Source organism: Thermobia domestica, chromosome 9 (assembly GCF_964235325.1).
Source record: "Thermobia domestica chromosome 9, izTheDome1.hap1.1, whole genome shotgun sequence".
Classification (NCBI taxonomy): Eukaryota; Metazoa; Arthropoda; class Insecta; order Zygentoma; family Lepismatidae; genus Thermobia; species Thermobia domestica.
This window is the reverse complement of record NC_137462.1, coordinates 185509570-185522538: the sequence shown is the minus strand read 5'-3', so window position 1 is coordinate 185522538 and position 12969 is coordinate 185509570. Positions and strand designations below refer to the sequence as shown.

Below are 12969 nucleotides of genomic sequence, written 5' to 3'. Positions count from 1 at the left end.
ACTTTATCCGGTTTTTAACTATTCGATTAACAAATAAACGGTTTTGATCATATTTATCATTGAGTGCAAAATGTTGAACGAAAACAAGATTTTTAAATGTAAAACAAAACTTAAAAACTGAATACAGCAAAGATTTAAAACTCGTCAACCAATCAGATTGCACGAAAGATAGTGATCAACCAATCAGATTGCAGGAAAGATAGTGATCAGCCAATCAAATTGCATCAACAATAACTTTGCCAGTGTTGTAGCATGTATTCCCTTAAGACTATGAGTCATAAGATTCAATAAGGTTAGCTATGTATCCCTGTACACTACCTCATCAAGGTCAATCACGTGGTACAACGTCTTGCTTACGTTTATATTTGGCTGTAATAATCAATACCAATGACGCATTCTCAAATTATCCTACAAAGTTTCAATGTACCAATGTCCTGGACTCCTAATCCCATCATAGGTCAATAACTGATCACGTGATCACAATGATTTACCCAAAGAACATTTACCAATTATTGATATGACAATAAGAAATGTACCCCTCCCAAATTTTAAGATTGGTACACAAATACACCTGTGTCTTATGAAAAAAGTAATAAATCCTGTACTTATTCAATAATAAAGCCGGTCAATAACATTTAAATTTTGAATATTTGGCCATAAGAGGAACACCAATGGGTCCTAGAAAACGTTTACCGAATTTTGTTATTTGATAATTCCCAAATTTAAAAGGGAACATAAACATATAAAGGTAATAAACCATATAACGTGCTAAATAGGTGTCAATAACCTCCGAAATTCGATTTTTGGTAGTTCTTTACCCATGAAAGGGAACGATGTGGACCATCCAAATTTATAGTGGTACATATTGAAGTCCTGTACTATGATACCAAATGCTTATATTAAAACAATTTCTAAAACCGAGTGGATGAGCCAAGATACCCCTCCCGGTGCGTCAATGTACCCATGTCTTATGATAGGAAATGAACCCATATACATGATCATATAACCATATAAGGTAATAGAACCCCATCAAAGGGAAGAAATTGGGCCAAAAACCAAACGCATGGTACAACATATTGCTTATGTTTATATTTTAGTAATTTTTACCCCTAAAAGGGAACGAGGTGGACCACCCAAATTTATCATGATACATGTTGAGGTCATGTACTATGATACCGAATGCTTAAATTGGAAAATTTCCAAAATTTAAGGGGATATGGAATGGACCCCTATACATGATCATATAACCATATAAGGTAATAGGACCTCATCCAAGAGGATAAATTGAGCCAAAACCAAACACGTGGTTGTACTAAAATTTGGCAATTTCGTACCCATCAAAGGAAACGTGGTGAACCACCCAAATTTATAGTAATATATATTAGGGTTCTATACTATAATACCAAACATGTAAAAAAGGGGCAATTTCCAAAATTAAAGGGGTGGGCCAAAGTACCCCTCCCAAATTTTTAAAGGAGTGCACAAATGTACCTATGTCTTATGATAGGGAATAGACCCCTATACATAACCATATAACCATATAAGGTAATAGAACCTCATCCAAGGGGATAACTTAGGTCAAACCAAACACGTGGTACAACGTATTGCTTACGTTTATATTTTGGCAATTTTGTACCCCTAAAAGGGAACGAGGTGGACCACCCAAATTTTATCATAATACATGTTAGGGTCCAGTACTATAATACCAAATATATAAAATGAGCAATTTCTAAAATTTAAGGGGTGGGCCAAAGTACCCCTCCCAAATTTTTAAAGGAGTGCACAAATGTACCTATGTCTTATGATAGGGAATAGACCCCTATACATAACCATATAACCATATAAGGTAATAGAACCTCATCTAAGAGGATAAATTGGGCCAAAAGACCAAACACGTGGTACAACGTATTGCTTACGTTTATATTTTGACAATTTTGTACCCCTAGAAGGAAACGAGGTGGACCATCCAAATTTATCATAATACATGTTAGGATCCGGTACTATAATACCCAATGTTTAAATTGGTCAATTTCCAAAATTTAAGGGGTGGGCCAAAGTACCCCTCCCAAATTTTTCAAGGGGTGCATTAATGTACCCATGTCTTATGAAAGGTAATGGACACCTGTATACGCCCATATAACCATATAAGGTAATAGGACCTCATCAACGGGGATAAAATCGACCAAAATCCAAACACGTGGTACTACGTATTGCTTACGTTTATATTTTGGCAATTTTGTACCCCTAAAAGGGAACGAGGTGGACCATCCAAATTTATCATAATACATATTAGGGTCCTGTACTATAATACCCAATGTTTAAATTGGGCAATTTCTAAAATTTAAGGGGTGGGCCAAGGTACCCCTCCCAAATTTTTAAAGGGGTGCACCAATGTACCCATATCTTATGAAAGATAATAGACTCCTGTATACGCTCATATAACTATATAGGGTAATAACACCTCATCAAAGGTGATAAATTACGTCAAAAACCCCCGAAATTTGAATTTTTGGCAATTTTTTACCCATGAAAGGGAACGACATAGACACCCAATACTGATAGAGGTACATACTATGGTCCTAGGCTACCACACCAAATTTTTAGATTTGGCAATTTCCAAAATTTAAGGGGTGGGCCAAGGTACTCTTCCCAAATTTTTCAAGGGGTGCACCAATGTACCCATGTCTTATGATAGATAATGGACCACTATACATGACCATATAACTATATAAGGTAATAGGACCTCATCCAAGGAGATAAATTAGGTCGAAAACCAAACACGTGGTATAACGTATTGCTTACGTTTATATTTTTGGCAATTTTGTACCCCTAGAAGGAAACAAGGTGGACCGTCCAAATTTATCATAATAGATATTAGGGTCCTGTACTATAATACCCAATGTTTAAATTGGGCAATTTCCAAAATTTAAGGGGTGGGCCAAGGTACCCCTCCCAAATTTTTCAAGGGTGCATTAATATACCCATGTCTTATGAAAGGGAATGGACCCCTGTATACGTCCATATAACTATATAGGGTAATAATACCTCATCAAAGGGGATAAATTAGGTCAAAATCCCCCGAAATTTGAATTTTTGGCAATTTTTTACCCATGAAAGGGAACGACATAGACACCCAATACTGATAGAGGTACATACTATGGTCCTAGGTTACCACACCAAATTTTTAGATTTGGCAATTTCCAAAATTTAAGGGGGGTGGTCCTATGTACCCCTGCCAAAATTTAGGGGGTGGGCCATGGTACCCCTGCCAAAATTTAGAGGGGGTGGTCCTAAGTACCCCTAGGTCATTGCCCCCGGGCCAGGTCATTGACCTTTCACCCCGGTCATGAAAGAGAGTGAGGATGAGTCATTCGGGCCAACGCGGGTCCCTACTACTTAAGTATTACTATTTAAAAGGAAAAAAGATTGAATAAGAATAGTGCTTCATCCCATGTTTAGACTTTAAACAAGTAACAGTGTCGCGTGTACCCCACGTGGTTTTTGTAGCGTAATTTTTCTCAATTATTATTGAAATCATAAGTAGTAGTAGATTTATATCACTTCCGGTTTTAGTAGAGATATTATAATAGAAGAGACATAATATGTTCTTGGGATGCGTAATTGATAGCAGAAAACCGCTTCATGCTATATAGTACCATTTTCACTCTAGACTAGCGTTTCCCAACCGGTGTGCCGCGGCACACTGGTGTGCCGTGAATGAGCCGCTGGTGTGCCGCGAGGAATAGAAACAAAATTATTAATTTTATACCAATCAAATTGCAAAACGTAGGGAAAAATGTATATTTGTATTTCACATTACTCTGAACCTCTACTATGAATCTACAATTATAAAGTTTCATACCAAGTTACTCTTCTGTACATTTCTAATGTTGGAAAAAGTATCTATCATTGTTATTGTTGCAGACTATTTCGTAACTTGAAAATTTAAAATATCATTCAATCTTCTCGACAAATTACCTACATTTGTGTTTTAAAAGTAAAAGAGATTTGTTTGTTCTTTCGTTATTAAGTGATCTTCCTTCTTAGTAAAAGGTTGGATACAGTTTTTAAAAAGAAAGCGTATTTTTAAAAACCTGAGTCCAATATTCCATTGCAATTGTTTTCTATTTTAAAATTAGAATGAAAAGTAAGCATAATGATTTACCACAGGGGAAAACCATTGATAGAGCTTTCTTCTCTGTGAGAAGATCAATAATCACAGAAAAAATACCACTGTATTTAATATTTACAAATAATAATATCTATAAGTTGCCGCGAGAATCCAAGTAACACCCGAGTGTGCCGTAAGTTGAAAAAGGTTGGGAAACGCTGCTCTAGACGATCAACGTTGAAACGGAACTCTATGTAGAGCAACATTGAAGCCTGAACTCGTAGTGAATTTTTACCACTGCCGGTTTTAGTAGATACTTCAGGATGGAATTGATATGTATTCTTGAGATGTTTAATCGATTGCAGGTATCTGTATCTATTTATTACAATTTTTACTCCATAGCGATCAACGTTAAATCCGTAAGTGGTTTATTTGTGTCACTTTCGGTTTTAATAGAGAGATTACAGTAGAGAGAAATATATTTTTGAAACGCTTATTTAATTAGAGAAACCATTTCTCGCTATCTGCGTATTACAGTTTTTATTCAATGCTAATCAGTGTTCAAACCGGAAGTGATTAATTTCTGTCACCTCTGGTTTGAACAGAGAGTTCAGAGAGAAGATGGTAATTATATTTAGAACGCTTAATCGATTTCAAAAAATTGCTACTCGCTACCTGTTATCGTTTTTGCTCCATGTATATCTATTTTGAAACCGGAAGTTGTTGGGAAATTCAAACACTTTGGGTTTTAGTAGAGAGTTAAGGATGGAGATGTAATGTTCCGCAAAGAGACGTCAAACTCCATCCTAATTAACTAACGTCACTACACATACCTACACAGTTTCGAAGTACACAAAATTCTAATGCTTATGCTGAAATGTGTTTAATTAAGTTGTTCCTCAATCTTTGAAACAGTATTACCTTCCCTATTGAGAACTTACCTGAGTATTTTAGTTTTGCATGTAGAATTCAGTTCTAATATCAATAATTATGCAGTAACTACTGTGTTCTCTTTCTTTTTCCAAGTTTTCCTAATTACGAATGCGATTGGCTTTGTTGCATCTCAGGAAGAAGAAACTACAACAAGTAACAGCAATGATGAAGAAGAAACTAAGGTTTGTTACATTCAATGAGATCCAAATTATTTTAACGTTTCTAGTTTCTAGTTTATTTATATTGAATATTAGCGAGAAACTAAACATATGATGAATTGTACTTCATAGGGAGATAGTGACAATAATATGTCTTCATATATACCCACGAAAATTATTCATATTCTATATGTTTCAGTGGTGTAGTCAGAAATTCATACAGTTTATGCTTACTTGTATAGAAACTTCTTAAACGCATAAAATTACATGGAGTTGCTATTTTTTTTTCATTACTGTATATTACATTATAAAATATATAGTGGCCACGATATCGTACCGGCTTCAAGGTGCCATTGTTTCTGCTTTCCGAACCAAAGTTCGATACCTCTTAATTCATTTTTAAGTCTCTCTATTCGTATTCGTAGTAATTTTTTATGCATATCATAACGAGAAAAGGATAGAAGAGTAAAGAATACAATATTTAACTAACTTGTTAAAATCTTACCTCGGGTTAAAAGACAGAACTTCTGTAAAGTAAGTTTTTTAACATGTCTATACAATAGTGGATTTTTGTGCTAAATTATAAAAATGTCATTAACATTAGGGATCACAGCCCAATCGCTGATTTGAGAAACGTCATAAAGTCAAATAATGCTGTAAGCCAATGATTTGTGACGTTTCTCAACTCAGGGACACGTATTGCAGCTCGATATTGCACGAACTAGTAGCGTGACTTCTGACATATCACAACCCAACGGTGTAGCTACCCTTCAAAAATTAAAATTGCATGTAAACTCATTTTCGGTCAATGGGTGACTTATGACGTTTCTCAAATCAGCAATTCAAATGGAACTTACTCCATGTAAGAAGAACCAATTTTCGAGCTCATTATATTAATGGGGAGACTTGAGCCGGGTTAGCCTCTACCTACCTACGCCACTGATATGTCCTTTTTTTACATGCTACATAAAACGTTATGTTTCCCCTTTCATACTGTGTATATATGAAGTCACTGAAGTTAACTCCTCTTTCTTAAGAGGTACTCCTTGAAAAAGAAATATAATGACGTAGGCCTATGATCTTATAATTGTGAGGACCATTCAATCAACCTTTGGCTGTGTACACTGAAATTACCCTCTATTTTCGAGAGTATATGTCAGGTCCAATGGCACAGTAATATATGTAATCAATGACTACGCATTGCTTCCCAGCGCCATTATTTCTGGCTGTCTAGACCGGAGTTCTACTTCGTTATTCAAGTAAATTCTCATTTGTCTTATGATGCTGAGTTAGCATCGAAAATTCTACGTGCTTCCATCAGACGTCAAACCTAGGACTACGGGCATAAGAGGTACGTGCTTTAAACATTCGACTACATTGAACCATTCTCTTGTTTACCTACTTAACAGAATAGGGAAATCCAAATTACAATTTTCAAAGTGGGTGCGGTGTTTCGCGTTTTCCTCTTAAGTACTTAGGTATTGTGATTTTCCTTTAATCATATAGTACGTAATATTCCGTTTTATCGATAATATACCAAAAAGAAAAATGAACAATTTATAATAAGTTCTCAGTATCCTAAAAGCTAACATGCATGTTTTCTGTACGCATAGTGTTAAATTTGATTTCCGATTAGAAATATATAGCTCAGATTTCACTTTAAACACCATGCCTCATAGGCTCAGTGTTGAAAAGATACATTAAATTATCAAAAGAATAAACAATTGACGATTGGTACAATGTTCAACTCAGGGGCGGCTCAGCCAACAAAATCACGTGCCTGATTAATCAGTACGAAAAATAATTATTATGAACATTTATTCCTTTGTAGGAATGACCAACGACCGAACAAAAAATTGTTATTTTTATGTGGAATCTGAAACTCTGATTGATATCTAAGAGAGATTTGGCAACATAATATGTTACAATGCTTGATATTACCCTTTGTTCACGTGTTTGCTTTCTCGCACTAGCCTCACTCCAGAAAAATCTTTTAAACGCCTGACCTTACATACAATGTAATCACACTTTTAATGTGACTGAATAAACATGTTTTCTACCTACCTCCTTGTGGCCGGCGGAAGAGGAGAGGAGACAGGCAAGAGGGTGGTACCTCTCAGCTAACCTGTGCTAGTTTTGCGCGCAACACACTATGAAAAGGGAAAGAATGACTTGTTTGTCGCGGGAAAATACTGACTCATATCGTTTCAAGGGGAAAGGACTCCGCAGTGCATTTTCGAAGCATTCTTTGCAACCGTCATATACAGAAAAAATAAAATAATTTCTAATGTATTTTACAATTTCAGAATTTAATAACACATGATGTATGTTAACTTTTATTTCATAAGCAATTTAGGGAGCGATGAATACTCTTGAAGTACATTTCAAATTGATTTGCCTCTGAAATGTTACTGTGAAAGCAAGCATGCGAAGTCACAGTCAAATTTGTAAGTGTTAGACTTATCAACAGGTAGAGAACAGTCAATTGTCAAGTCATGTAGGGTAGATTTAGGGTGGAAAACACTCACGAGGCACATTACAGTGCTAATAATTATGGGCCTTATGCAGAGTCGTTCTGACGCGTGATTAGTTCCATATTAAAGAGTTCGACTAGCATATGTTTCCTGCAGTAGTCAGGCCTTTAGTATGACGCTAATCATACTTCAAAACGACTCTGCATAAGGCCCTATATGTTTAATGGGCATGTAACCAAATGATATTTACAGAATCGATTGAGAAATTCAAATTGAAGGAATAGTTCGAGCAGGTTAGCACCATCAATTTCCACTTCTTAAATTCTTTGGCAAAAAAAAAAAAAAAAAAAAATGAAAAATTACGTTAACTACACCCGTAGGACGTATACAGTCAATATAATTATGCAATGGCAAATTCGTTGCTATTTTACCTATAATATTTGTACCTCACATCAGAATTTAAATAATGTCTACAAAACGAAAAATCACTGGAGGTCCTAAGCAAGGTTGATTTTACGAGAGAGGGATGCAAAGCCAGTTTCGGCGCCATTGACGATTTACTTTCCTCTTGTAAAACTCTGGAGCCGTCGTTGGTTCAACTACAAGGGTAATTGAAGGTATTTGTTAAATTGGCGATTACTTCTCTAAACACTCCTTTTTAATGCTTATCTAAACTTAGGTGCTGTATTTTTCAATAATTGATTCCCAGAATGTTCGTATTCCAAGAACTACGAAATAGGGAGTGGGCAAGAGTAGTCAGATTCGGCAGTGGAAAAATCTCATATTTGTGTGTGGACTAGAAGTGTATTGTAATGGTTTTATAGGTAGAGACTAAATAACGGTCCGGGCTAGTCTTTACCCCTTCACCAATGTATTTATAAAAATTGCTAGTTACAAATGTCTTTGATTACAAAGAGTAAAATAGTGTCTATCTTGTTATTGACCAGATGAGAGGAAATAGGTGTTTTCACGGTGCCCCTTCTCTCCAAGCAGTCTCCAAGGCACCTGTAGGTTCTGGCGAGTCTTGAAGGAAAGTTCCTCAGTCCAAGGCAGCTTCGTGAGGCTTGGTTGTAGTGAGGATCCCTAGTCCAATGCGACCTCGGGTTAAGGATAGGTGTACCCCTAGTCCAATGCAACCTCAGGGCAGGTGTTGGTTAGTTGATCAGTCTCTCGGTGGTTAGGCTTTTATTTGTTCTCTTCGGGTCCTTTCATGAGGTACGTCTTCTTTCGGCTTCCTTCGGTGTCTTTCGTGTCGGCTTCTTGTCTGCTACACTGTTTACAATCAATAACACGTGTTATATTGAGATGTGTTTCTGCCGTGATGTGGGGTCCTTTCAGTATATGTTAAATAAGGTAGAGTTGGTTGATTTAGAGTTTGTGGCCCCATTCAACACTTAGGTTATATGAGACATAGACCTACACGAAATATGAGACATAGACCTACATAGGTTAATAGGTCCACATGTGAATCACATGAGCTCCCACCGGACATCGAACCTGAGTCTCCCAAGCCGAAGGTGCATACGCTAACCATATGGTCGCGAGGGCGCTGGAAGCAATACATGATAGGCAAGAATTAGAAAGAGAATAGTACTGTGCCCTCCTGAAGTACACTAAGATTAGTTTTGTTAATAACATAATGGTGTGTGGTATTTGGTTTAAAATACTAGTCCTACCTGGAATTTGGTTCAAGTTAAATCTTTGGCAAAACTATTTTTCGTTGGATTCTAATTAGGTATTAACTACTTTCCTAGGTCCAGTGAGTTGGAACTAGATCCTGAATGTGTTTATTGTTTTAATATTGTTATTCTTCATTCCAGGGAAAACCGAGTAGTGATGATCAGATAATTGCAACAGAATCGACAACGGATAACGAGATTACTGGTGAGAAAAGAGTTTGTATTTTATGGAAACGATGACTCCACCGGTAGACGTCTTCGACTGTCGCATAGAGGCTGCTCTTACGGTAGTGGAAGCATGCGAAGAATGAACTGCAAACAGATAACAGATGGTTGAATTTCAAAATAAAGAATTATTAGCATCTAATTGTTTCAACACTTTTTCCATGGGGCACACAAACTTTTCTCTTTGATTGGTTGATAATTACTAATAGTGCCAAGGAAAATTTATGACACAAGCATGTTTGAACATCGTATTTTAGCATGTATATCGTCAAGTAGGTTACTCGACAATGTCAATTCAACGTGCTATAACTCAGTTGAAACATCAATGTATGGACGTTCGAGCAACAGCTGATGAAATATACTTTCAGCATTAACCTACTATAGTAAACAAACATGAGTGAAAGGATATACAGCTTGTCGTTGATATTCTCAATAAGACATCTAGTGGTTTAAGGCGAATATAGAAGTACATTAATTGCAAATACACGGCAACACATTTTTTATTTTCTTTTTTTTTCGAATTTCTTTTTTTCACAAATCCAACTTCCTCTTAAATTTGATTCTCTTACTATAAATATTTGTTACTGCGTTAGAAATACATTGTGAAAATAGGTGAAACATATTCTGTCATATATTGATGATAGACGAGCTTTTATAGAAGGGAATGGACGCCACAAGGGGAAAACATTTTGAGAACTACAGCAAACTTTTAACATCTCGCATAGGCTTGCAATAGATGGAGGTTTATTTTTAATATAAAATTGGATTGCTTTTGTTATTGGAAACAATAAAATTAAGAAAACTGTCCACAAAATGTAACAATATAGACATAAAAATTTAATATCAATATTAAATTTGTATGTCTATGGTGGCCTAATTAATCTATAGACACAATGGCATAATTAGTTTATGGACGCGATGGTAGCCTAATTAATCTACAGACAAAATTATTTACTTAAAATTTTGGAAATTTGTTGTGTAAATTCTAGTGAAATTGTAACATTTCTTGCAAATTTTTTTAAAAAAAAAGTGTAAAATAATGAGTGAATTATATCATTATTCAAAGATATTTTGAAGTAGATTCTTACGGGACTTTAACAAAATTTATTGTAAACTTAAGATACGTTATTGGGTTAATTACGTTATCATTCGAGGATAATTTTTCAGTAGATTCTTCTGGGATTATTTTTTTCTTTGAAACTTTTCTTTCAAACTTTGAAGGAAACAATGTAATATAGTGGATTTATTAGGTCATCGTCTGAAGAGATATGTTGAATAAGTGGGTATTTTGTATACAGTATTTGTTTTATTTTTATCAACAGGGAAATAGTTCTATTTCATCATAAAAATCAATCATTTCCTGTTACTATTTTTTCAAAAGTATTACTGCTTCTTAATTAGAAACTTTGTTACTTTAATAAGAAATTCTACATGCTCTAGTTCGATTGTTCCGTACTTGGTATATTAAACTAATTGTATGTGTAAAGTTACGTTGCTTTTTATCGAACTTTACACGTAACTAAAGTTGAATAAAGTATTTAATTGATACATTCTAATTTGAAAAGTCTTGTTATATGATCAATCTAGGACTTTTGATAGCAAATCCCTAAATTGGTTAATAGTACCTTAATAGGAAATTGATTTTGAACATTAATAAAATATTGGTTTCCAACACAATGATTTAGAATAATCACAATTGCTTTATACTCTTACATCACTCATCATAGCTCTGTAAGTATGAGTGCTATAGGCACACTTCGAGAAATTGTTTTAAGGAAACATTGCCACTTTGTTTAAAAAAGGGAAAGAAAAGACAAATGCCTACAAGTCATAGATTTTTAAAAGGTGTATTTGCAGTTCAATCTTCGCGCTTCCTGAGATACTTTTTCTATCTGCACCCTTCTTTCTTACTCTTTAACCACCTAACGTAAAACATGTGATCAAAAAATGACTAAAATTGTACATGTCTTAATGAATGATACTAAAAAATAGACTAGACAAATGCTGTATTCGATTTACTCGGTATATCTTCACTTCTATTAATGTAATGATCAATGAAAAATTCATACATAACCAAATAAAAGAAGTAATAAGGATGCTATGATTTTTCACAGTTTCAGATCAAAGATGCACAGGTTCCACCTTATGTCTGACATATTATGTTAGGCAGGAGCTTAGCTTTTCATAGTCTCGATTATTTGACAATCACATCGAGGCCCCTCTTTTCTCGAAGTAATTGCAGCATTGAAATTCTTCATGAATTGATATATAGATTAACCGGTAGCCAAGTTTTGTTTCGGAACTTTGCAGTGAGATTCGGTCACATGATAGTTTGTAAAAATAGTTTACGCAATGCAATAGCCGTTTTTGTGTTCCTGAAGCAAAAGCTGTAACGTGAAACATAGTGGAATTGTTTATCTGGCATATACAATCGTTCAAGTTTATTTATTTATTTATTTATTTATTTATCTTACTTTTGAGACAAATATCAGTGATTTAAACTATTTGTGCCAATATTGGATTGGACCTTCTGCCAAATGACAACTTTCCAAATCTGTTCAAAAGTGACGTTGTAAGCAGTAAAGAATTCCATTTGGCTAATTTACAAGAAACAATATTCACTAATCATGTGACTAATTTCCATAGCTTATGTACCAAGGTGTAACGTCATGTGAATCTTGGTTGTAAAAAATATAGCTTTCTTTTTCTTTTGATATAAAGAAATAATTGCAGTATTTAAGATAATATTATTGAGTTAATCATTTCTTGAATTGTTTAGCAAACTCATTTTGGTTTCGATATTTTCTTTTATTCTTAAGAATAGATATATTTAACTTTTAGCTTATGTAAAATTGAAAACTCTGTTTTAAAGTGGCCTATTGTGGTTTTTGACTCTAAATCAATCTTTTTCTACAACTTAAAGTGTTTCTAACAAATACAGAGCTAAACTTCAGATCGCATTATTTTTGCTTATAGTCCTATGTTATTACCACGATTCCTTATTACTTTTACCGGTATATGAATTATAATTGCGATCGTTTATATTAAAATGGCAAAATATGATAGTCTATTAGACTTAATTAGATTTAATATTAATCTCATGCCTTGATAGTTTATACAAACATTCATTTAACCTATTAGTCAATTACAAATTCAAGTGCATCTTCATTAGGTTAAACCTTTATTACTTTTATTTAAATCTAATCTAAAACTCGATTATAACGAAAATATTTGCCATATCTGAAATTTGGATTAATCTTTTCTATAAGCATTTGTCTAGTACATCTTTCCTTAATTGCATGTACACACGAAAAGTTCCTAATACGTATTTGCTTTATTTTCTGCTTATGAATGTGTCTTACTATAGAAAAATCTTCGTTGTTCAGTTG

General features: G+C 34.5%; 1 protein-coding gene across 1 annotated transcript in view; it reads left to right on the top strand.

Annotated features, from left to right (window-relative positions):
- Positions 1–12969, top strand: part of LOC145660502 (lysosome-associated membrane glycoprotein 5) — a 55314-nt gene that overhangs the window by 22956 nt on the left and 19389 nt on the right. The window contains exons 2-3 of the mRNA XM_081725628.1: positions 5138–5226; positions 9497–9560. Of these exons, the coding sequence (XP_081581754.1) occupies positions 5138–5226; positions 9497–9560 (153 nt within the window). The remainder of the gene's footprint in view (positions 1–5137; positions 5227–9496; positions 9561–12969) is intronic.